Genomic DNA, 25,524 nt, shown 5'->3' with positions numbered 1-25,524 from the left:
CGTTGCTAGGCGACCGCGGCCGTCACGCTTGGCCGCGGCGCGCGCGCTGCCTTGCGACTCGCAGCTGGAGGTGTCGTCCGTTCCCCCCACCCCCGCCTGCTTTGCCCATTTATTAATCGTTGGCGCCTAACCAGCTCCGAAGCAGGGCCTAGCTCTTTCGCGTGGCGTCAGCCCCTCGTCCCGTGCTTGGGGAACCGTTTGCTCGGTGGCTTGCAGTGCGGAGGGGAGGATTTTCAGAGCTTGACTGTGTCTTAAAGCGAGGAAGGAGGAGCTGCAAAGGCCCCCAGACCCTTCCTCCATTTTGAACCCCAAGTCCAACTCCAGACCGTACATTATGTCCTCGTCTTTAAGAGGTTACCTGGTTCAAGCAGGCAAGGTACATGCGCTCTGTTTCCCAGGTAGGGTACTGAGACTCGGAAGTTGGATCACGTGCAGTTACGGATGGCTGCACAGCACTGTAGTAGCCAGAGCAGGATGACTGGTTTCCAGTGCAAGAGTCCAAAAGTAATTAATAGCCCTCTCTGAGCCAGTGGCCTGAATAAGTTGAGCAGATGCTGTAACCACCCCCGCTTCCCTCAGCCCACTTCCAGGAGTGACTTCAGATGGCTCTGCCTGGGAAGGCCCCTGGCTTTTGCAAGGCGCTCTAGGGAGGGATGGGGAAGGAAGGAGCAAGCATGGAAATGGCTGTCCCTCCTCCATCCTTGCAAGACCGCAGTGGGAGGGTCAGACAGTCCGGGCAGCCTCCTGGGGAGCCTTCTAGCTATCTCAGCATGATGAAAGCACCAACCGCTACAGCCTACAGACCCCTGACCTGTGCCAGTGCACACTCATCCTGTACACACGCAGCCATTTCTAGGTTTTCCACTCGCTGCTTTTGGCTGATAAATCACCATGAAGGACAGAAAGAAGCCGTTTCGCTAGAGTTGCTCATGGAGCTGGGGGAGCTGGGGTGATGCTGTTCTTCATTCTCCAGCTCTTAGCCTCTCTCTCCAGCCTCTTCTTTGTTCCTGCCCCTGATCATCTGAGCTCCCAGATCCAAGAATTCAGTATGTTTGGATAAATGTTCGCATACATCATCACTCTGTCTCCCCCACCCCTTCCATTTGCATTCTGGGACTCAGGGCTCCTCACAAGCAAACTCTGTCTCTTCAGCCTCTTCTCCGATTTCCCTGTTTCATCCTCTGTCCAAACCTGACTATCTTTGAAAATAACGACCATATGACTTGCCATCCCCACTTACTTCAGCCATATACAGACCCCTGGGTTATTGCATCGCGTGTTTTGGCATCTGGCTCCCAGTCACTTTCCCCAGTACCATTCTTGTGATAATTCTTGTTTTTCCATTTCTGCATTGTAGATTCCTGTCTCTCAACTCTTCAGTGTCCTCTCCCTTCCTTGACCTGCTCCAGCCACCCCAGCCCCTTGCACTCATGGGAACACTAACGTAATGTTAGCATCAAGCGTTCCACTTTCCAGCCACCACCTCTTACAGGTCTAGTTGATTCCCTCTGTTATTGTAACCCAATGTCTCCTTGACCCTATCAGCATTTATATTTTACTCATCCCTTGACCTCTTTTCCGCCCCTCACTCTCATGGCCCCTCCCTTCCATCCTTGTGAACCTCACTTTTCAGGTGCATTGCTGTCATTTCTCTCTTATACACACCTTCAAGTCCATGCCTCTCTCTCTTTCCATACTGTTTACCTGGAAAAACCACAACCCCCCACCTTTTCTCTGCTTGCACCCTGCTAAACATGATTGGAGAAGCACAAAATCAAGCTGTCTGCTTTTATTTTCAACTCATGACCATAAATTCAAGTGGACTGCAGTGCAGCCAGGCAGTCCCTGCACACGTGCCTGGTTTGCCTACCTTCCTGCTTCCCTGTTACTACAGATGAACCATCCAGGGCCGACTCCTGCACTGTGGATCAGATTCCACTCCTGCGGCTTTTCCCCTTTCCCAACTGTATTAACCTTTCCTTCTGCCCTAGAAGGCTCCCATCGGTATGTGACATGCTACTATGTTCTTGTCTGTTTTTCAAAAAATCCTTCCTTGACAGCATATCTTTCTCAATCACTGCTCTACTTCTAAGCTGCCCTTTACCAAATACATCACCAGAATTGTCTACACTGGTAGTGCTTTTTGCTCTTATAGGTAGTCCAAACAGGTCTGTACCTCACCACTCTGCCAACGTGGCTCCTGTCAAGGTCAAGAATGGCCTTGTCCTTGCCAATCCCAGTGGTCAGTTCTTGGCCATAAAGTCAGCTTTAAAAATGTTTATTTATTTTTATTGATTTGAAAGACAGAGTGACAGGGAAAGAGAGAGTGAAAGAGACAGAGAGGGAGAGAGAAAGAGAGATTTTCCATCCACTGGTTCACTCCCCAAATGCCCACAACAACCAGGGCCAGAGCTGGGCCTGGCCACAGCCACGAGCTGGAAACTCCACCCATGTTTCACACTCATGTACTTGAGTACTTGATCCATCATTATCTGCCTCCCAGGTTGTTCATTAAGAAGAAGCCAGACTGGAAGGAAGTTAGCTGGGATTAAAGTCAGCACTTTGATACAGGATGTGAGCATCCAATCAACAGCTTAACCCCTGCACCACAATGTCTGCTCCCCGCCCACACCCCCAACCAAGAGCAGCTTGGTCCTAAGAGTGGATGGACTCATGGGATAGGCTGTTTACAAAATCAATCTACTTTGTTGACCCACCACATTAAGAAGCAAATAACCTCTGTGTTCCAAAACAGGCAATCTAGAGTGGGCTTTGAGGCCAGCCAGACCTTGGTTCTAATACCAGCTCTGTCATTCACCAAAAACTTAATGTCTTCCAGCCTTAGTTTTCTGTAGAAATGGAAATCATATTCATACCTAACCTTTAGTTGTTGTCAGAGAACAATAAATCAATGCACATAGAGTCTTGGGAGAGATATTATGATGTAAAAATCAAATGTTGCTTATTATTGGATGTCACGCACCCTTTACAATGGATAGAAACAGGCTCTTTCCTTTAAGACTTTTGAGTTACTGAAAGAAAAGACCAACCACAAAATATGTTTAAGTAGTAAGAATCTTAGTTTATATTCTAAGAGTTGGCAACAGGTTTTCTCTCTGTGTTTGGAGATGTCCCCTAAAATTCATATGTTGGAAACTTCAGCTCCACAGTTACATATTGACAGTATTTGGAGGTGACAGGGATTAGATGAGGCTCTGAGGGTAGCATCCCTAGGCTGGCATTAGTGGATTTATAAGAAGACGAAGGGATAGCGATAATTTCATTCCATCATGCCTTCCACCGTTATGATGCAGGAGGAAGGCCCTCACCTCAGGGCAGGTGGCTGCCAGCACTGTGCTCCTAAGGTTTCCCAGCCTCCAGAATCGTGAGCCCAATAAGCTGCTGTTCTGTAAAGTGTCCAATCTCAGGTATTCTGTTATAGCCGCCTATGACAAAGAGTGTGGCATGATGGTTCCACAGGGAGATTAGGGTCGGAGTCTGCCAGACTGCTCAGCCTTGCAACGGACCCTTCTTCTACTCCTTAGTTTGTTCGTAAAAATCGATGACTCACAAGCCAGGAATGTTCCTTCTGGTGCTTTAGTTATTTGCATTTCCTAATCAACTGGAGGTTAATGAGAACATAGTTTTCTCATTTCAATATTTGCTGTTGAAAATTTTTCTAAAATATATGATTCTAATTTTCTATCTTGTGAAGTAAGGCAGACCCAACAATAACGTTTCCTGTTAGTCAAACAAGTGCTTATTGGCAATTTAGTGTGTTTCCAGGGCTGTGCGGGGCACTGCAGAGAGCGGTGGTCAGTAAAGAGGCTCTTACTGAGTCTCAGGACAGTGTCCAAGGTGCCTATCTGCACCTGACTTTTACGGGCCTCTTATAAAGAGAGATTTTGCAGAGGGCCACTGAGTTATAATGGACAAGGTACATTTGTTGCTTTGCATCTCAGCTCCGTCATTTGAGAAGAGTCTCAGTTTCCTGACAGTAATCCTTATGTTATGGAATTATTAGGAGTAGCCAAATAAGTAAGTGTTAACTTCTCTCCACCATGGAGAGCTGGAGAATGCTGGATTATCCTTTTTTTTTTTTCATCTGACCCAGGTGGAGAGTGGGCCTCCTGCTGCCATGGCCCTTGCAGACAGCAAGAGGGAGTCCCTGCTCCTGTTTCTAGGGCAGCGTTGATTAGAGAGTGGGACATATGGGGAGCAAGCAGCAGGGAGCAAACCTTTATGTGGCTCACAGTGAGGATTTCCAGAGAAACAAGGCTAGGGTCTAATGACCACTATTCGTATTCCCTGACACATCGTGAGTTGAGTGGGTGTTTGGAAGCTAGCCTGGCTTTAATGTTATTTATTTGTGTATTGTATTCTAAACATGTTAAGCTGATTTTTATTATTTTGTAAATATATGTTCAAAATGAAGGAAAAAATAGTACAGATGAGTATGACCTGAAAACCGAAAGTTCCCTTTCCCAAACTATCATAATCGCCATTCCCAAAGTGACACCAACCATAGCTTCCTGTGTGTCCTGGTAGATACCCTTAGGTCACATTCAAACATGTATATAAATTGCTCAAACAAGTTGGAAATGTTATTATGGTTTCCAAATAAAAGACAGCGCATGCCTCAATTTAAACTGAGGCATGACTTTTCTGTTCAGTAGGGCAAGAAAAATATTTAAAAGTAATAGAGGAAGAAATCCTTATGAACTCTTAGAAAACAGTACAGTTTTAAGATGCAGGTGTTTAAAGGATTATACTTCAATTATGTGGAAAACTCATTTAAGGGGAACCCTCGCTCCTATCCTCGGTAAATGAAATGCGGTCATACAGCAACATCTGTTGTAATTCTGGGACCAAAGGAATGGAGCTAAGGACCCACTCTACATGCCTTTTGCAGTAGCTAGAAGATGTATTCTTAAGCACAATGCCAATGACTTGTATCCTGCCTAGTGTGTAGGGACTCCAGATGTGGGTTGGAACCAATCCTGCTGCAGAGGTTGTAGGGACAGCCGTGACTATAGGCTCTGCTTGGAGGGTAGGCCAGGGAGAGTGCCTTTATGTGCTGCTCTGACTCTGCCCACATCAGGGGATCCATAGTCACATCTGAGGTCGGGGAGAAGGGATGGGGGTGTCACAATGAAATAGTTCTTCCTGCCAGAGATGGGTGAGGGGCCAAATGCCACCTGGGTAGAACTTGTTTCCAACCAAGATAAGCTATCAATTCTCTTTGCAAGAGAGAGTTCCACCAATGCTGTAATAACAAATTAAGATGGTAACCAGAGCTCACCAGGATCTGTGCACGGCCTTCCCAACCCAGCTCCTGGGGAGGTCACTAATTTCAAGGATGAAAGACTCAAAGAAGTGGGTTGTGCCCTCCCTCTGCCTTCCTCTCCTCCCGGGAATTGCTCTTTGCGTGTCTTCTCTGCAGAGAGCCTTCTGTCACCTGGAGGCCCTCTGCTAGTTCACTGCAGAGCAGAGTGGACAGGCAGTGCCAGCGCTTCCCCCCTTCCCCGCCTCTCCCTGGAGAGCATGGGTAAGGCCGATTTAGAGGGAAACATGGGGCCCTGGCTGCCTGAGCACAGCCTCACTCTCTTCTGTTACCCTGTCCTTGATCTCCACCTGTTAGGACAAGGCAGCAAACGGTACCAAGGACAAATGTATGCCCACCAGTAAGGTTTCATCAAAAAGAAATTTGTAATTAACTGGCCACAGCATTAGCTCCTGAGCTAAAGTGGCCCAAAGGACATTTCTCTCTCTTGGGGTTGAATTTTCTTTCCTCTTAACACAACCCGATTTCCTCATAATCCTTAATGAAAGGGAGAAAGAAAACACAGTTGATTTTCCTTCAATTAAAACCAAGCCTAGGTAACCTCTTTAAGTGTTTTATAACTTCAAGAAGATAAAAGTGGGACCTACAGGAAGATTAGTGAACTACAACTCAACTGAAAACACCATTACTCTTAGCAGAAACAATACAGCCCAAGAGGTGGTGTGGTATCAATTCTGACAGAACGTCAATGATTCATGTTGGTGAAAATGCCAAATCTCCTCTCTAAAAAAGTGAAATACCAGGGGAAGGCATTCTGATATAGCATGTAAAGCCTCCACCTGCAATGCCAGTATCCCTTATGGTTGCTGGTTCATCTCTCAGCTCCACTTCCAATCCAGCTCCCCGCTAGGGCCCTGGGAGAGCAGCAGAAGATGGCCCAAGTGTTTGGGCCATGGCCACCCATGTGAGAGACCCAGATGAAGCTCCTAGCTACTGGCTTCGGCCTGGCCCAGCACTGGCTATTGTGGCCATCTGGGGAATGAACCAGCAGATGGAAGATCTCTCTCTTTTTCTGTCTCTCACTTTCTCTCTATAACTCTGACTTTCAAAATAAATAAATAAATATTTTTTTAAAAAGACAGCAAAATTCCAATGCAAGAGATGCTGTTAACAAAAACAAGATGCTGGGGCTGGCGTCATGGCACAGTGGGTTAATTCTCCGCCTGAGGGCCGGTATCCCATATGGGCACCAGTTCTAGTCCCCGGCTGTTCTTCCCATCCAGCTCTCTGCTATGGCCTGGGAAAGCGGTAGAAGATGGCCCAAGTCCTTGGGCCCCTACACCCACGTGGGAGACCCAGAAGAAGCTCCTTGCTCCTGGTTTCAGATCGGCATAGCTCCAGCCGTTGTGGCCATTTGGGGAGTGAGTCAGCGGACAGAAGACCTTTCTCTCTGTCTCTCCCTCTCACTGTAACTCTACCTCTCAAATAAATAAATAAAATCTTTAAAAAAACCCAAGATGTTAAGTCAACAACAGGAGTCACTGTGCACTTACTCCTCATGTAGGATCTCTGTCCTTAATGTGCTGTACATTGTGATTTAATGCTATAACTAGTACTCAAACAGTATTTTTCACTTTATGTTTCTGTGTGGGAGCAAACTGTTGAAATCTTTACTTAATGTATGCTAAACTGATCTTCTGTATATAAAGAGAAACGAAAATGAATCTTGATGTGAATGGAAGGGGAGAGGGAGTGGGAAAGGGGAGGGTTGTGGGTGGGAGGGACGTTATGGGGGGAAGCCATTGTAATCCATAAGCTGTACTTTGGAAATTTATATTCATTAAATAAAAGTTAAAAAAAATAAATAAAATAAAAAAAAAACAAGATGCTGTATGAAATACATAACCAAATTGGCTAGGTCTAGCCACCAGCATCCCCACTCCTGCAAGATTTCTGTTACTAAGTATGGTACAGAGATGAAGGTTTTAAAGAATCATCACTCAAGGGGCCGGCGCTGTGGCACAGTAGGTTAATCCTCTGCCTGCGGCCCTGGATTCCATATTTGCGCCAGTTCTAGTCCCAGCTGCTCCTCTTCCATTCCATCTCTCTGCTGTGGCCTGGAAAAGCAGTAGAAGATGGCCCAAGTCCTTGGGCCCCTGCACTCATGTGAGAGACCCAGAAGAAGCTCCTGGATCCTGGCTTTGGATCAGCACAGCTCCGGCCAATGCGGCCAACTGGGGAGTAAACCAATGGACAAAAGACCCTTCTCTCTGTCTCTCCCTCTCACTGTCTGTAACTCTCTCAAATAAATAAATAAAATCTTTAAAAAAAAAAAAAAGAAAGAATCATCACTCAACATCCTACCAAAGGAAATAAACTTAGACTGAGCCAAGAAGCTACTAGAAGGTGTACATGGACATGAATCAGAATAAAGAACGATTCCAAAAATACACACAGGGAAAGGTCCCTGCTGAGAAAAATCATACACTTCCAACTTTCACTCCGCTGGATCTATTGAGTGAAATCAGACAAAATGCCCAGTGTTAAGATTCAGTTAAAAAAAAAAAAAACACATTTGCTGCAATTGAAATATATGACTAAACTATTAAAAGAAAAAAGATGAATGTGAGTTTCTGCTGAAATGCAGACCACCATAATATTACATTTTCCACCCCAGGATCCTGGACAGAGGCCTGAAAGAGCATTGCTTCTTTCAGCGCCGCAAATAGAGTCTTCTTGGACTGCTTGGGGACCACTCGTCTTTCACATTACAGTGTTTTTTCCGAGAAGCTAGTGGCTTAGCCGTCAGCACAGCATGGGAGGTTGGAGGCGAGGCACAATTCCCTGAGCTCTCGCTCTGGCTTTGCCATTAATTCTTGTTGATTCTCCAAACCTTCCTAGCCTGTGCTGTTCTCTGTAAAATGAAAGGAATAGATGATGCCTTTGGGAAACTTACTGGAACAAATGCCAATAAGAGATTGTGGAAAATGGGTCCATTGTAATCATCTTTTTATCACATTGTATACAAGAGAACTCAACAAAAAGAATCAAACTTGATAGAAAGCTGGAGATGCACACTAATGTTGTCCTGTCAAACTGACAAAGTAGTAAAATGGACAGAACAGAGCTCTGGGATATAAAGAACTGACTTTGAATGTGAGTTTGACTTAGTCAGCTGGCCTTTCCAAGACTCAGTTTCCCCATCTGCGAAATGCAGCTGAGAATAACTACTTCCTAAGCTCTCAATGAGGATTTGAATAAAATGAAATAATGTGCATAGCAGGGGTTGGCACACAGACCTCTACTAGAAAAAGCAGCTTCTTCCTTTCCCACCAAACTCTCCCTGACCCTGACAGGCACCAGAGGGAAGTCTGCTCCTTCCTGCTTTTATGGGTATGGCGCCGCTGCTTATCACCATGCACCTGGCCCACATGCCAGGTTGAGCCTCCCAGAATTTCTGCTTCTCCTGCAATGAGGAGCTTAAGCAAGTTGAGCTCCCCGCTCCCACCACACCCCGGGGAGCGTAGGTGACAGCAGGATTCCCAAACTGCTGAGTAAGCACGTCTATCCTAGGAGGAAGAATGTTTTAATGGATTTGGCGAGAAGAGCCTCTCGTCCTGCAGCCACTCCTCACACATATGATGTGATGGCTGGCAAATCAGAGAGACAGCCGGATAAACTTGCAATGCAGCAATCAGAAACAGCGCTGGCCCCACACTGTCTCCCTTCTGTTGGAAGTGTCAGGGGGTGCATTTCATTGCATTTGGAAAATGCACTCCAGATCTTTCAAATGAGTTTGAAAAATCCACTGGCTCCTGTCCTCGGGGTATTTTCAGGGGTGTAGGAAGCAGGAGTAGCAAAGGGACTTTCCTTCAGAAACTCCTTATCACCCCCCCACACACACACACACTCTGGGTTCTCCCTAGCTGGCTTCCTGCAGGCTGCCCCACCCTCAGCCCAGAGATGCACTGGGGATAACAGGGCAGATGTTGTGTGCATCTGCCTCAAGGCCTATGACTCAGCAGCATGACTGAACCTCCCTGGCAGATAATGCAATTCTCCGAGGACAGCATGAAGCCAAGGTCAAAGCCCCAAGGCCTGGACACTTTCAGGACTTTCCCTGATACATCACTTGAAATGAAAGCCCCATTAGCCCACGCTGGGCCTCAGATACAGAGCAGTTTGTCCTAGCCAGGGGTGGGGAGTGGGATGGAGAAATGGGTTGAGGAGGAAAGATGCTTAGAAGCAGGTGGGCCAGGCCTTGTTTTGGCTAAGGCAGCTGTAGAGGGTCCCGTTGGTGGGTCTTGAATGACAACCCACATGTGGGAATTGCGCTGTTTGTTTTCTGGTCCTGCTCAGAGCTAGTTCACTGTGAAATCAATCATGAATGTAGGTTTGTGGCTGAACTACCAGAGCCTCAGACTGAATGCAGAGCAGGGAGTGTTGGAGAGTGAATTGAGGACCGAGGACTGGAGCAGGGTAGATCTAGGTTCAAACTCCAACTCTGTTGTTTGAGCTGAATGACCTTGAAGAAGCTTTTCCAGCCTCTTTGGGGTCAGCTTCTTCATAATATGAAAGCACCTTTGTTGTGAGAATTGCTTGAGATAGTTTATATCTACATAAAAAAAGGCTTGGTGTAATGCCTGGCCACGTCGTGTACCTACTAAATTAATTTTTTTTTTTTTTTGTAATTCATCTGATTCTGACCTGGCTCTAGGACAATGGGGTTAGCACACTTTGTTTCTGAGTGTGAGTTTCCTCATCCCACGTCAAGTCTTCCCATTTTGGATCCCACACTCAGTCTTCTTAGGACTTGTATCTTTTCTGAATTGCTAATACCAGTTGCCCACAAGGATTTTCCTATTCAGAAACATTGCCTCCTTGTCACTATGCTACACTATGCAACTATCACAACACTGCCCTACCTTGTCCTGGACACCTGCATCCCTGCAGACTGATAGTCGGAACTGGGGCCAGCAATCATGGTAACTGTTGCTCACCAGAACTGAGCTTCTCCCTCAGCCCCAGACATCCTTCACCTACACAAGATCAGCACCTCCCCCATGGGCATAACTGGACACAGATCTGGCTCCCTCTCCTGCTGGTCAGCCTTGCTTGCCCTGAAGATTGTAGCTGTATGACCTAGTGAACTCACAGAGGGGTGTGGTGATTCTTGGAGTTGGCTACCATAGAGAGCTAGCCACTCCTTTGTCACAGTGGTCTCAGTTCTAAAATTTTATGATGGATGATTCCATTGCCTAGGTAATACGAACCCCAGAGGGCAAACTGAACTGACTTTCTTTCTCTTCCCAGTCTTCAGGCTTTAGCAAAGAAGCCTGGTACACTAAATGAAATGTTATGGGTGTGCCAAAAACATGGTGAAGTGTTGTGGTGGTGTCAGAAGCAGTTGTGCAACTAGGTATGTTGACACATGCAAAATGGCTCTCAATGAACGCAAAGAAAACACAGAAAACTTAGCCCTACCCATCATTCACCTATCCAGCCAACCAACCAAACATGCATCAGGTGTTTGCCATGGTACTGTGAAAGTAATGCAAAGTTGAATAAAACAAGGTATCTGCCTCTAGAAGCTCCCTGGCTGTTTAGCATTTAGGCCATCCTGATACAGAGTGATACATGTTTAGTTCAGGAGTCTCTTATTGTGACAGCACTGAGGTGGGGCTCTCCTTCAGACCAGGATGGCAGTGGGTAAGTGGTGATGACAAGAATAGATGTCCCAAAACAGGTGACTTAAGTTGTACTTCAAAGATGAGTAGGGAGGGCCAGTGCTGTGGCGTAATAGGCTAAGCCTCCACCTGTGGTGCTGTCATTCACTATGGGTGCCAGTTAGTGTCCCAGCTGCTCCTCTTCTGATCCAGATCGCTGCTATGGCCGGGGAAAGCAGTAGGGGATGGCCCAAGTGCTTGGGCCCCAGAAACTGTGTGGGAGACCCAGAAGAAGCTCCTGGCTCCTGGCTTTGAATTGGCTCAGGTACAGCCATTGCAGCCATTTGGGGGGGTGAACCAGCAGTTGGAAGGCCTCTGTCTCTCCCTCTCTCTGTCTGTAATTCTACCTCTCAAATAAATGAATAAATCTTTTAAAATATTGAAAAATTATAAAACACATGATCTAACAATTAAAAAAGATGAATAGGAACTGGCTGAATAGCAGGCCGCTGGTAACAGCAGGTCCCTTGAGTGTGTGAAAGCATGATTTTTTTTTTTTTTTTTTTTGGACAGGTAGAGTTATAGACAGTGAGAGAGAGAGAGAGAGAGAGAGAGAGAGAGAGAGAGAAAGGTCTTCCTTCGTTGGTTCATCCCCTAAATGGCCGCTACAGCCGGCGCTGCACTGATCCGAAGCCAGGAGCCAGGTGCTTCCTCCTGGTCTCCCATGCGGGTGCAGGGGCTCAGGCACTTGGGCCATCCTCCACTGCCCTTCCGGGCCACAGCAGAGAGCTGGACTGGAAGAGGAGCAACCAGGACTAAAACTGGCACCCTTATGGGATGCCAGCGCCTCAGGCGGAGGATTAACCAAGTGAACCATGACGCCGGCCCAGTGAAAGCATGATTTGTTTGAGGGAGGTTGATACAGTGAGGAGGAAGGCTGTTGTTCTTAGTGACTGGTAATGGCAAATGAGTCCAGATAGGCAGGCAGAGGTTGGGCCAGGAAGGGTTGTGTGTTGAGCTAGGGTTCACCTTTATTCCTAGGGCTGTGTGGAGGAATTGATTTAAGATCTTCTAAAAGGCAGCTAGAGTGACAGTGTGACCCACAGGAACAAACTGCTATGGGTGGAATTGCATTCAGATTTCCTTCAGAGAGCCCAATCTTCTCTTTGGAGAGTCTCCCACTGAGTTTGATATTCTTATTTGGAAAATATACTCTGTTGCAATGTAGAAACTCTCTAAGTGTTTGTTGTCTCTATGTTATCTTATTTTAGAGAGGATCCATGCTGGAGAATGTAGTCTGGGAATCTCTATGCCCATCTTGTTCCATCTCTTGTATTCCCAGCACTTGGCAAAATATAGATGTTCAATAGTATTTGTTGAATGAATAAACAGCCAATAAATGAGAGGCATATCCTTAATTCAGTGGTAAAGCCAGCACTTGTGACATCTGCATCCCACACCATAGTGCTTGGGTATGAGCCCTGGCTCTGCTCGCCACTCCAGCTTCCAGCTGGTTGCACCCTGAGGGCCAGTGGGTGATGGCTCAAGTAGTTGGGTCCCTGTGGTCCTACAAGCCCATGTGGCAGACGTGGATTGAGTTTCAGGCTGCTGCTTTGGACTGCTCCAGCCCTGACTCTTGTGAGCATTTGGGAAGCAGGCTAGTGAATGGGTCCTCTCTGTGTGTCTCACTCTTTGACTTTCTGTCTTTCAAATCAAATGGTTAAATAAATAAATGATTTCAAAATACATAATGTTAGAGTGCATTAACCTCAGCAGTGGTTGATATCCCCATCCTCAGAAGGCTCTGACCACCAAAGTAACTCTATCAGATTTTGGGGAAGGGGGTAGAGACTTAGATCAGATAAAGGAGCACAGCTCTGTCAGGTTATGGGTTCCTATTTGTATGTTCCAGTGTAGGAGCATACAGGAAAGTAGTAGCATCCTTATCATGTAATGCTGAATCACATTCATTAGATGACTAGACAAAGAAAAAAAAGGGAAAAGGGAGCTGACCTACCTTGTTCATACTAATGGCTTTATCCTCACCTGGAGAGGAGAGGACATGAGCAAGACAGAACACAGTGTTGGGTGCTCAAAGATATTTTACCAACTTTCCACATGGCTAGGGCACAGGCTCCGTAAACGGCAGCTTGTGATACTGATGGTCCTTATTAAGAGGACCCTGTGAAGTAGGCTTTCTGATTCTCATGTCAGAGGCCAGGAAGTGATAGATTTTCTCAAGACTGCATAACTTATAAGTCGTAAATTTAGGATCTGAACCCAGGTCTATCGACTTCAAAGTCTATGTCCTCTCCCATCCAGCTGGTTGCTTTTGAAAAGATAACCACACTGGGCAGGTACTGAAAACAGCTGGGCTGACTTAATGAGGTGCAGGAGCTGAAGAGTACCACATGTATCAGGGACATCAAAGAAGCCGTACCCCCTCTGGTGTTGGGAAAATGATGAATTCCAGCATGGGACAACCAGCTTCCTTCCTCCAAAGGCCATTTCTCACTGAGGTCCATGCTTCCAGCAAGCCCTTTATATGTGCAGCTCTCAGATCAAATAGAATCTCCTGAAATATATAACGAGCACAAACAAGGAAGAGGGGTTACTGTTGATGCTCTCTTGGGGAAAGCAAGCTTTCTGGCAGAGAAAAAGCTTTCTGGTTCATTATCCTCCTTTGGCATGCAAATTTTGTTGTCAAGATTTCAGCATAGCCCGAGTGTGATGCTCAAGCTCACAAACAGGCTTCTCCCTCCATTCAGTTAACAAATGCTTCTGGAAGAACTGTCATGTGCCAGGCTCTAGGCAAGGAAGATATTGCTCAGTTCTGTATCTTGTACAGAGTCCTGGAATTTCAGGACAGGATACAGGGGCACTCAATTCTGTTTAAAAAGAAAAGAGGTAGAGCCGGCGCCGTGGCTCAATAGGCTAATCCTCCACCTTGCGGCGCCGGCACACCGGGTTCTAGTCCCGGTTGGGGCGCCGGATTCTGTCCCGGTTGCCCCTCTTCCAGGCCAGCCCTCTGCTGTGGCCAGGGAGTGCAGTGGAGGATGGCCCAGGTGCTTGGGCCCTGCACCCCATGGGAGACCAGGAAAAGCACCTGGCTCCTGGCTCCTGCCAGGATCAGCGCGGTGCGCCGGCTGCAGCGGCGGCCATTGGAGGGTGAACCAGCGGCAAAGGAAGACCTTTCTCTCTCTGTCTCTCTCTCTCACTGTCCACTCTGCCTGTCAAAAAAAAAAAGAAAAAAAAAAAAAAAGAAAAGAGGTATATATACTCTTACATGTGCCAATGGATGGTGAAATTTTGGGGTTGCATTATGGCCCAATAAGTTGAACATCTGCCTGTGATGCTGGCATCCCATATGGGTGCCAGTTCAAGTTCCAGTTGCTCCACTTCTGATTCAGCTCCCTGCTAATCTACCTAGGAAAGCAGTGGAAGATGGCATAAGTCCTTGGGCCTCTGCATACATGTGGGAGACCTGGATGGAGTTCTAGGCTCCTGGCTTCAGTCTGGTCCAGCCCCAGCAGTTGCAGCCATTTGAAGTGTGAACCAATGGATGGACGATACCACCCCCCTTTCTCCCCTCTCCCTCTCTTTCTCCCTCCCTGCTCTGTAACTCTGCCTTTCAAATATAAATAAATCTTTTTTTTAAATGACTGCAAAATTTTTGAACTACAAAATTGAAATTAGATAATATTGTGTTGGAATTATCACTACTTTTTAGTTTCTTTGCAATTTTCTGTAATTTCTACAATGAATGTGTATTGCTTTTATAATCTAAAAAATATCCAATAAATACTATTTTAATAGGAAATCTCAGAGCCAAGAGGGACCACAGGGATCAATTTTCAAAGAATTCTTGCAATCTGTGCTTAGAAAAGCATATATCGCTGGCGCCGTGGCTCACTAGGCTAATCCTCCGCCTGCGGCGCTGGCACCCCAGGTTCTAGTCCCAGTTGGGGCGCCAGATTCTGTCCCGGTTGCTCCTCTTCCAGTCCAGCTCTCTGCTGTGGTCCAGGAAGGTAGTGAAGGATGGCCCAGGTCCTTGGGCCCTGCACCTGTGTGGGAGACCAGGAGGAAGCACCTGGCTCCTGGCTTTGGATCGGTGCAGCACGCTGGCCGCAGCAGCCATTTTGGGGGTGAACCAACGGAAGGAAAGACCTTTCTCTCTGTCTCTCTCTCTCTCTCTCACACTGTCTAACCCTGCCTGTCAAAAAAAAAAAAAAAAGCATATGTCATGAGGGCTCCTAATTTTCACAAAAAGTTCATCTCTCCCCAACCACTGCCTCTGAGAAGGCCAATGTAAGGAATCCCTGTGTTATATACAAACTGTGTCTGGGAAAACTACAACTCACAGCTAAATGTTTGCCCATATAACAAAGAGATCTTCATAATGCTCTGCATTTAGCAGGTCCTCAAACTAAAGAGGCCAAACAACTGAGCGTGGCTGATTCACTACATCTAGGAATGCAGCAAGTGGCACAGCCACCATGGCAGAAGAACCATCAGCCTAATTGGCATGGGCATCAGTTATTGTTTGCTGTAATCAGACCAGCTGGATTGATTTGGTCTCTAGGATGCTGTTCAAAGGGGCCTCTGCAGGTTCCTGTCTGGCCTGTTGGACTACACACATGACAGATTGACTTGCTGTTCTATGGCTATCTGCCTAGAAAAGTGTGGTGCTCATGGGAGTTGGACCAAACAACCATCTCTAATAAAATACTAAGAGATATCAAAGATTGCAGTGCACTTTATAGAGTACTGGCTCACTAGGGATTTGTATTCAATCCAAGCACCCAAAAAGTGTAGAAATTCTAAACCAGAGTAAATACAGCACAATACAATAAGGAGAACACTGGACTTAAATCCAGGTACAGGTTTATGGAGTGGAGGGTGGGGAGACAGCATTGTGGCACAGCTAGTTAAGATGCTGTTTGCGATGCTGTGTCATCCCTTATGGGAGTACCATTTTGAGTCCTGGCTACTCTTTTTCCTATCCAGCTTTCTGCTAAGTTGCCTGGGAAAGCAGAAAAAGATGGCCCCCCTGGGAGACTGTGAACGAGTTCTAGGCAGCTAGGTTTAGCCTAAACCAGCCCTGGCTGTTGTGGCCATTTGAAGAGTAAACCATTAGATAAAAGATATCTCTCTCTCTCTCTCTCTCTCTCTCTCTCTCTGTCACTCTGCCTTTCACAAAAATGCCACTTGGTACGCCAAAGTTAAATTAAAGTGCTTTGGTTCCAGTCCTGGCTCTGTTTCCAATTCCAGCTTCCTACTAATGTGCACCTTGGATGGCATCAGGTGATGCCCTGCATGTTTGGATCCCTGCCAACCATGTAGGAAACTCAGACTGAGTTCTGGGCTCCTGGCTTTGCCCTGGCCCAACCTGGCTGTTGCAAGCATTTGGGGAATGAACTGCAGGATGGCATCAATGGCTGGGTCTGGGCCTGGCAAAAACCAGGAACCAAGAAATCCATCCTGCTCTCCCACATGGGTGACAGGGGCCCCAATACTTGGACCATTTTGTCCTGCCTTCCCAGGTGCATTGGCAGGAAGCTGGATCAAGAGAAGTGGATTTGTTGGAACTACTCAATGTGATATAGGATACCAGCATTGCAAGCAGCAGCTTAACTCACTGCACCACATCACTGACCCCAAAACCGCTTACTTTCTTCAGGCTTAATATGAAAGAATTACTGGATGATGTCAAAGACCTGTTCACATTTCCAGTATGTGCAGCCTATCATCTATTGCTTTTAGATACAAAGGTTCCCCATCCACCCGTCAGTAGAATGAAGAAACTGCATTCTATCTCCACTAGCTAATGGACTCCTCAGACTTGGCATTTGGGGTGTGACTGATTTTGGGATAGATGTACCACTGGGGAAGGAAAAAGCAAGTCCTCTGTAAAACTAAGATCTGGGGTATAAATTCAATCCTGAGTCATGATCACACCGGTGTCATCATTTAATCAACTGAACTGAATATCCAACATTTTTTATCTTCAGTGATTATATGAAATAACATAATCACAATAATGCTACATCCCTAAAAAGCAAAAATTTATTTACAACAAACTGGTGATTTAAAATCACTTCATTAATTCTTGCAGTATCCTTGAGAAATTGTTAGCCTTGTGTGACAAAAATAGGTTTTACTGATTAACCAGCAAGTGGCTTTGAAAGTAGGTTCCCCCCTCTTGACCCAATGGCTGAGTCAGCCCTTGGAACCCAGGAAAGAGATTTTGCAAGATGATATCTTCTGGATATGTGGAGTTAGACTCACAACATCCATCTTATTTTATTAATCTGAACTACATAGGTTCATGTTGAGTGTTTTATTAGCTTCAACTGAGAACCCTGCTGTTTTCTCTGATGCTTGAATTTTACACCTCAGCTTAAAAAAACCAAGTACCAAATGTGAAATGAAATTACATCAAACACAAGCACATCTGTTATTGAAACTCCTACACCATCCCTTGAGTCACAAGAAGGCCCAATGCTGTTCATGAAACTCAGGAGCTTAGGAGATAGTTTCCGGGCCTCTGGCCATACACAACAACTTATTCAGGGTTTTCAAAACTCTATCAAAGACTAAGTCCATGAAGAAGAAACTAAAATGCCATGGGAATTTAATGAAAAGGATAATACAACTACAGAAATAGGAACTGAGCAAATACTTTCCTCCAATGCAGTATGTGACAATTCAAACAATAATAGGCATGATAAGTTGAAGCAGAGTGAAAAACTTTTTTTAAACTTTTATTTGAAAAATATAAATTTCAAAAGTACAACTTTTGGATTATAGCAGTTTTTCCTCCCATAACCTCCCTCTCACCTGCAAGTATCCCATCTCCCACTCTCTTTCCCATCCTATTCTTCATCAAGATTCATATTCAATTATCTTTATCTAAAGAACATCAACTTGGTATATACTAAGTAAAGATTTCAACAGATTGCACCCACACAGACACATAAAGTATAAAGTACTGTTTGAGTAGTAGTTTTACTGTTAATTTGCATAGTACCACACATTAAGGACAAAGATCCTACATGGGTAGCAAGTATACAGTGACTCCCGTTGTTGATTTAATAATTGACACTCTTATTTATGATGTCAGTAATCACCCGAGGCTCTTGTCATGAGCTGCCAAGGCTATGGAAGCCTCTTGAGTTCACAAACTCTGAACTTATTTAGACAAGGCCATAATCAAAGTGAAAGTTCTCTATATGTTGTGTGTAAAAATGCATTCATTAAATTAAAAAAAAAAAGTGGAAGTTCTCTCCTCCCTTCAGAGAAAGGTACCTTCTTCTTTGATGGCCCATTCTTTCTGCTGGGATCTCACAGAGGTCTTTCATTTAAGTAATTTATTTATTTATTTATTTATTTATTTATTTTTTGCCACAGTGTCTTGGCTTTCCATGCCTGAAAAAATTCTCATGGACTTTTTAGCTGGATCTGAATGCCTTAAGGGCTGATTCTGAGGCCAGAGTACTGTTTAGGGCATCTGCCTTTCTATGAGTCTGCTGTGTATCCCGCTTCCCATGTTGGATTGTTCTCTCCTTTTTAATTCTATCAGTTATTATTAGCAGACACTAGTCTTGTTTATGTGATCCCTTTGACTTTTAGTCCTATCATTATGATCAATTATGAACTGAAACTGATCACTTTGACTAGTAAAATGGCATTGGTACATGCCACCTTGATGGGATTTATTTGGAAACCCCTGGCACATTTCTAGCTCTACGATTAGGAGTAGGTCCAATTGAGCATGTGCCAAACTGTACATCTCCTCCCTCTCTTATTCCCACTCTTATATTTAACAGGGATCACTTTTCAGTTAAATTTAAACACCTAAGAATAATTGTGTGTTAAAGAGTTCAACCAATGGTATTAAGTAGAACAAAAAAAATACTAAAAGGAATAAAATATAAGTTGTTCCTCGACAGTCAGGGTGATCAAGTCATTGTTTCTCATAGTGTCCATTTCACTTCTGCAGGTTTCCTTTTAGGTGCTCAGTTAATTGTCACCAATCAGGGAGAACATATGATATTTGTCCCTTTGGGACTGGCTTAGAGTGAAAAACTATCAAAAATTTAGAATTGTAATTCTGATTTTTGAGAATCACTTTTTTAGAAGTAGGCTATCTGCATAGATGGACACTGAAGTCTATGGAATATTAGGATATTGTGAATACACAATTGATTGAATGGATGAATAATTGATAATGACCAGTGTGAGTGAGGACACTAAGCAGGTACTAGATCACATTAAGCTCCCAAACGGTACCTGTGTACCCTGATAGAGTGGTGTGAGCCAGCATAATGGATCTTTGGACATAAGAGGACTTAACTCTGACTCCTCCACAACCAACACTCTCCTGAAATGAACACATCTTCCTCTCTTGCAGGTCTGCCTCTAGAGCAAGCCATCCAGAAATCTAGAATCCTTGATTAATTGATTACATTTCACATTCACTCAATCACCAGGTTTTGTTTCATTCCAACTTTCAAATGCCTCAAGAGTCCATTTGCTTCTGTTTCCATTGCCTCAGGCTTGGTTGAGCCACCGTCCTTTCTCATCGAGATACTGCACCAACTTCAGTAGGTACCTGGTCTTTCCCCCAATTCATTTCCTGCATTTTAGTTGTAGTAGCATTTTTTAAATCACAAATATGATCATGCCATTCCCTGGTTAAAACACTCCATTGATTCACTAGTCCTAAGATAAAGTCTGGACTACTTAACATGACATACAAGGCCCAACTCTTATATGATATTTGCAATCTCTAAGTGGGCTTCCCTGTTTTTGTTTTTGTTTTGTATATTCAGCCATCCCTAGAGCTTTAGGGAGGCTGTTTTTTCTGCCCCTCTTCACCTTGATAACTACAACTTACCCTTCACATCTCTTCTTAGACTTGGTTATATGTCCCCAGAGGCACCTCAGGCTGCCCATGCCTCCCTTGTTACACAATGTAACAATGCATTTTCTGGTAATGCCTGTGGAGTTCTGTTCTAGTTTAAGTACTTGAGAGCAGAGATTCTACCCTATGTATATTTGTATTCCTAGCATTTGCATGGTGGTTGCTACAAAGGTAAGTATTCAACATAGAGACCAGTAAATGAATGAACGTAGGAATGAATGCCTCATGGTGTTTAGAACAAGAATTTCCTATTTATTTATTCATTTGCAAGTCATAGTTACACAGAGAGAGGAGAGGCAGAGAGAGAGAGAGAGAGAGAGAGAGTCTTCTATCCGATGGTTCACTCCCCAATTGGCCACAATGGCCGGAGCTGCCCCAATCCAAAGCCAGAAGCCAGGTGCTTCTTCTGGGTCTCCCACTTGGGTGCAGGGGCCCAAGGACTTGGATCATTTTCTACTGCTTCCCCAAGCCATAGCAGAGAGCTGGATTGGAAGTGGAGCAGCTGGGCCTTGAACCGGCACCCATATGGGATGCCTGCGCTTCAGGCCAGGGTGTTAACCTGCTGCATCACAGCACCGGCCCCAGAACAAGCATTTCTTAGCTTAACATGTTCTTTTGAAGAATGTTCTGTTTGCAACCTCACCATCTCTGCTTCTTTGGAAATTTCTCCACTGGAATACCCCACCCTATCTGCCTATGTTTCCAGGCCCCATTGTGCCATCTTTATCCAATCTAACCTGCTGAGACATCCCACCAACACTCCCACTTCAGTTTTCATACCAGCCCTTCTGCCCAGCATGCCACTAGAACCTCTAGAATCCCTCACACACCTGCCTCCTTCACCAAGGTTGGGATGACATCCATCCACCTAATTGACTACTAAGTCAATTCTGGGCCTTTAACCACACTTCCAGACCATTTCTGACATTGGCGACTTGATCTGGGAAAACAAATTCAAAAGAATCCTGCTCATACTTTGATTCTGCCTTAACTGCTACTATATGACTTCACAGAAGGTATACATTAACTAAAATTTCCATATTTGGGGAATTAGGTTGCATATTCTATCACTCAACCATTTAAGCAATACCTGATTCTAAGGAATATGAACAAAATCACAGTAGGAAATCTACTTGTGATAAACTATCAATAAAGATTTATATGTATCATGTTATATACACAGATAGATATAAAATAATCTAATTCACTCATTTGGTAAGTACTGGCCATTGTACCAAAAATTTGAGATGTAAAAGGATACTGTCTTCCTTCAAAGTGTTTTCAGACTTGTGGGGGAGACATATATTGACATTTCATTACAGAATTTTGTACTAAGGACAAGCGTAGAGTAAGCCAGACATCTGCAAATAACAGAATCTTAGAAACTTCAGTTCAACTCTTATGGTATGCATGACTCCCCAGTGTTTGCTTTTCCCACCTGTACTTAAATGCCACCAGTGAGAAGGAGCTTACTTCCTCCCCAGGTAGCCCATTACATCTGTGAATACCTTTGTCAAGCAATTCACTTAGATTCCCAACAAAATATCAATATTCACCAACAATCTTCAGTGCCATGGAGCTGTTCCAGGACTCTCTCCTCTTTGGTGTGTCCTTCAAAGCTACATGAGGCAGATACTCTTCCACGGAGAAGTGGATTGGACCTCAGTTCTGATGCTCTCCAAGCCTTGTTCCTCTATCTTCTTCAGTGAGTCAGAAACCAGAAGGAACATTCCACCTCGGCTACAAGTAGAGGGTAGAAGTTTATCTGGTCACACCCGGAAGACAAACCAAACAACTCAGTGAACCACAAGACATTATCTTGTGATCTTCTCAACCAGAGATACCTTGCTAAGATCACCATTATCCAGGTGCAAGTGTAGCCGGATTCCAGCTACCCAAAAAAAAAAAAAAAAAAAAACACAATCGTAGGTGACCTTGTGGACCATAGTAACTGGAGGGAAGTCTCCTCCTGGGCTTCTTTCAAGAGTTTGGCTCTGATTCATTTCAATTTTTTAGTTTGGGAGGCTCTTCTCCTTCTTGTTCCAAATAGTCCAAACATATTACAGTATCCACTTGGGCTCTTACTATTCAAATGAAAAAACTCAGTGGCACTTCCAAGAATCCAAAAACTTGTTTGGAAGAAAGAACACTTTACATACCCACTATGAGAAAAAAGACACTTCTTTGTGTGAATAGAAGAGTACAATTTGCTAGAATAGAGTCCTTCTCTGATTGAAATGGCTGATGTCGAGAGAGTTGAGATTGTTATCCTGGGCTTCTTTTTTGTTTCCAGGAATCCTCACCAGCTCTGTAGAACTGGAAACTTTGAGTGACTTCAAAATCATTATTTCAAATTGGCTTATTCAACTAGGCAGAGTATTTATGAAGCTACTGTAGAATTTATTGATGTTAATATTTTAAGTATTCTAATAAATAATTTAAGCTGCTACTCTCTAAGGAACTGTGGAACAAGCACATTTTTAAGAAACCTAATGAAGTTAAAAATTATGAGGTCCATATCAGAATTCTCAGTGACAGGATTCTCACCTCTAAAGTCAGTCCATTGAGACCAAAATCAGAAACATGCGATCTTCCCAAGCAGACTTCCTTCCTTCCTCTTCATGCCCCTCAGAATGCTTTCTATTCCATCCAGACAATTCACTTCCACTGGAGGATAATACTCTCTTTACAGAATGTTTGTCTCCCCCTTGGAAGGCATCTCAAGACAAAGCCACATCTTATCCACCTTTTCATTCCCATTGATAGCACAAGGTCTGGCCAGGCTTGAGCTCAGGTAATGCTTATCGGATGAAGACAAGTGAGTCTAGATCTGCAAACTCACACAATACAGGGTTAAATCAGCACCCCAGACAAGAGTTGTCAGCCAAATCTACCATTCAGGCAGTGTATGCCCAGCTACATATGGATGGACAAAGGAAAAGGGAAATAAATATTTCAAGAGAACCGGATTCTCATCTGCTTTGGTATCTTTTTTAATGTAGTGACCCTGGAACACGATTTCATCTCCCTAGAGCTCAGTTTTTCTAGTGTGTGAAATAGGGCACTGTAAATCTTTAAAATGGTTTGGTGAAAATCAGATGTCAAGTAGACAACTGTTGAAGCAGTACCCAACACATAAGACTGTCACCATTACAGCAAAGTTAATGACAGACTTCACTTGCTATACAACATTGGATTCCAAACTGGTTGCCCAACTTATGGGATGACATAGCCTCTGGAAGGCAGCAAAACCATAATGGGCAAGAATAAGACTTTAATCCCAGATCTAGCACTCACTAGCAGTGATTAATGAGCAAGGTATATAACACCACTGAGCCTAGTTTTTCTCATCTGTAATAGGGAATCATAGTACATGCTTTGTTGGGTTGTTGCAGGAATTAAATGAGAAATGTCTTTAATATGCTTAGTAGAGTTCATTTCAGTAATAAAAACTCAATAATGACAACATTCATGGTTTTTATAATCATCATCATTAATACTTAAAGCAGATGAACTTCTGGAAGTGACTTAGTCACATCTGCAAACTTCATTCTATGTGGAAACAGAATGAACTATGGGGAGGTTTTAAGAAGCAGTCATTTATATCAAAGGAAGAGTTTCCACCTGGAGCACGTTTCTCCTGGAAAAGACATGTGTACAAAGTAGGTAAGAGGGCAAAAGTGAAGCCATTGCTGTGTTCCAGTTCTAAAAGGGAGAGAGAAAACTAATCAGGAGAGACTGGCAGAAGTGAAGAAACAGAGGAAGGTCCTTTAAGGACTTGCTGAGATACAGCCATAAACAATACCGACTAGATGTGGATGCTGGGAAACCACAGAAGAGGGATAAGTGGTGCTATCTGACTAAAGGAATTGGGCTGAAGTCCATGAGGCAAAGAGACAAAGATCCAGAATAAGATGAATTTCAGAGCTCTGATTATGAACCAGGAATAGGAAGTAATGTGCACTCCCACAGAATACGATTGCTGTGCATACACAGATCTTTACAGCAATACCTGAGCAGGGAAAAACATCATAGTCACCATCCAGTGCAGTATTATCCCCAGAAAGATAATGTGAACCACATATATAATTTAAAATTTTCTAATACCACGTGTCTTAGCAGGCTCAGATTACTATAACCACACCACAGACTGGGTAGCTTAAAAAACAGATATTTATTTCTCACAATTCTAGAGGTTGGGAAATCCTAGATCAAGGTGCCAGCCAATTCTATTCCCCAGTGGGGCTCTTTTCATGGAGTACTGACAGTTACCTTCTCCTCGTGTCTTTACACGGTGGTAGAGTGAGAACTATGTTCTCTCTTCATCTTATCAGGACATCAGCCACATCATGACCTCACTGAATCTGATTACTTCCTAGAGGTCTCACCATCAAATACCAGGGCCTTGAAAGGCAGGACTTCAATGTATGAATTTGGGGAGACACAAACATTTAGTCCTTAACAACATATGTTTAAAAAAAAGTATTGGGGCTGACGCTGTGGCACAGTGAGTTAAGCTGCCATCTGCAGCACTGGCATCCCATATGGGTACCAGTTGGAGTCCCAGCTGTTCCACTACACGCATGGAAGACCTGGAAGAATCTGTCTCCTGGCTTCAGCCTGGCCAAGCCCTGGCCACTGCAGCCATTTGGGGAGTGAACCAACTAATGAAAGATCTCTCTCTCTCTTTTTCTCTTTCTCACCCCTTTCTCTGTAACTCTGACTTTCAAATAACTACTTTTTAAAAAATTACAAGTGAAGCTGATTTTAATCATATATTTCATTAAATTTACTCAAAATACTATATCAACATGTAATGTATGTAAAAATGGTTAATGCAGGTGCTGCATTTTTTTCATATCAATGTTTTGAAATTCAATGTGCACTTTCACTTGTAGCATCCAGCAATTTAGACAAGCCACATTTCAAGCGCTCTCTGGCTACATGTGGCACAGATTCAATGCCAAGTTCATTCTTCTGAACTCCTAAGTTGTTAAAATTTTTTAAAAATCTGTATTCTTACAGTCAGAAAATATCTTTGGATATGTTCAGGGAACAGAGACTTCTACATATTCCAGAAAGCTTTCTTCTTATCTCTACCTGAATTTAGGGAGTGTCATGGCCCCGTTGAAACTCACCCTCCAGTTAAAAATTCACTGTGAGCTATTTTAGTCCTTGGTCTGTACAGGTTAATGGTGACACATGTTCTATCCACTCTTCCATTTTAAGATAAACTGCCTTACCCACACCCTCTCCTTTCAGTCCCAAGTCAGGTTTATGCACCATTTCCGCCTTCCATCCCTCATGGCCTGGGTGACCACGGTAGGCACATGACCCCATGAACTGTTCCATCCATCTGTGTAGTCCTGTGTATGGGTAATCTCCCTCAGTCAGGGACAGACCATTGTGAACTGCCTAGGCCAGTCAGGTCCTTTGTCAGGAATATTGAGGCAGAACTAGGCAGCAAGGGGAGAAGACACACACAAAAGAAAGCAGAGAGGGAGAGCTACAGATACTGGCTTCCCATCCACTCCTTAGATTTCTCCAGCAGGGGTTTTAGGTGGGGGAGGTGAGTGGGTCAGAATAGTTTCTCCTCAGTCTGTTTTCCAGATCAGGCTTCCAAAAGCCATTTCATTTCCAGATGAAAG

At 44.3% G+C, this 25,524-nt stretch overlaps 1 protein-coding gene across 43 annotated transcripts in view; it reads right to left on the bottom strand.

The window, feature by feature from the left end:
- AMOTL1 (angiomotin like 1) overlaps positions 1–25,524 on the bottom strand; it is a 183,754-nt gene that overhangs the window by 143,793 nt on the left and 14,437 nt on the right. For 13 of the 43 annotated variants that reach the window (XM_051820643.3, XM_070076937.2, XM_051820654.3 and 10 more), the window contains 2 exons: positions 21,433–21,616; positions 13,391–13,525 (listed from right to left, as the gene is read on the bottom strand). The exons of 5 other annotated variants lie outside the window; for them this stretch is intronic. In XM_051820643.3, coding sequence (XP_051676603.1) covers positions 13,391–13,475 — 85 coding nt within the window. In that variant the 5' untranslated portion in view covers positions 13,476–13,525; positions 21,433–21,616. Of the gene's footprint in view, positions 1–13,390; positions 13,526–20,706; positions 20,817–21,432; positions 21,617–22,423; positions 22,714–25,524 lie in introns of those variants that run through there. 25 more of the 43 variants (XM_070076967.2, XM_051820676.3, XM_051820632.3 and 22 more) reach the window with 4 other exon arrangements.

This window comes from Oryctolagus cuniculus, chromosome 1 (assembly GCF_051225735.1).
Source record: "Oryctolagus cuniculus isolate XC-2025 breed Fujian yellow rabbit chromosome 1, ASM5122573v1, whole genome shotgun sequence".
In the NCBI taxonomy this organism is placed as follows: domain Eukaryota; kingdom Metazoa; phylum Chordata; class Mammalia; order Lagomorpha; family Leporidae; genus Oryctolagus; species Oryctolagus cuniculus.
Note: the sequence above shows the minus strand (reverse complement) of the source record. Positions and strands in the feature narration are given on the sequence as shown.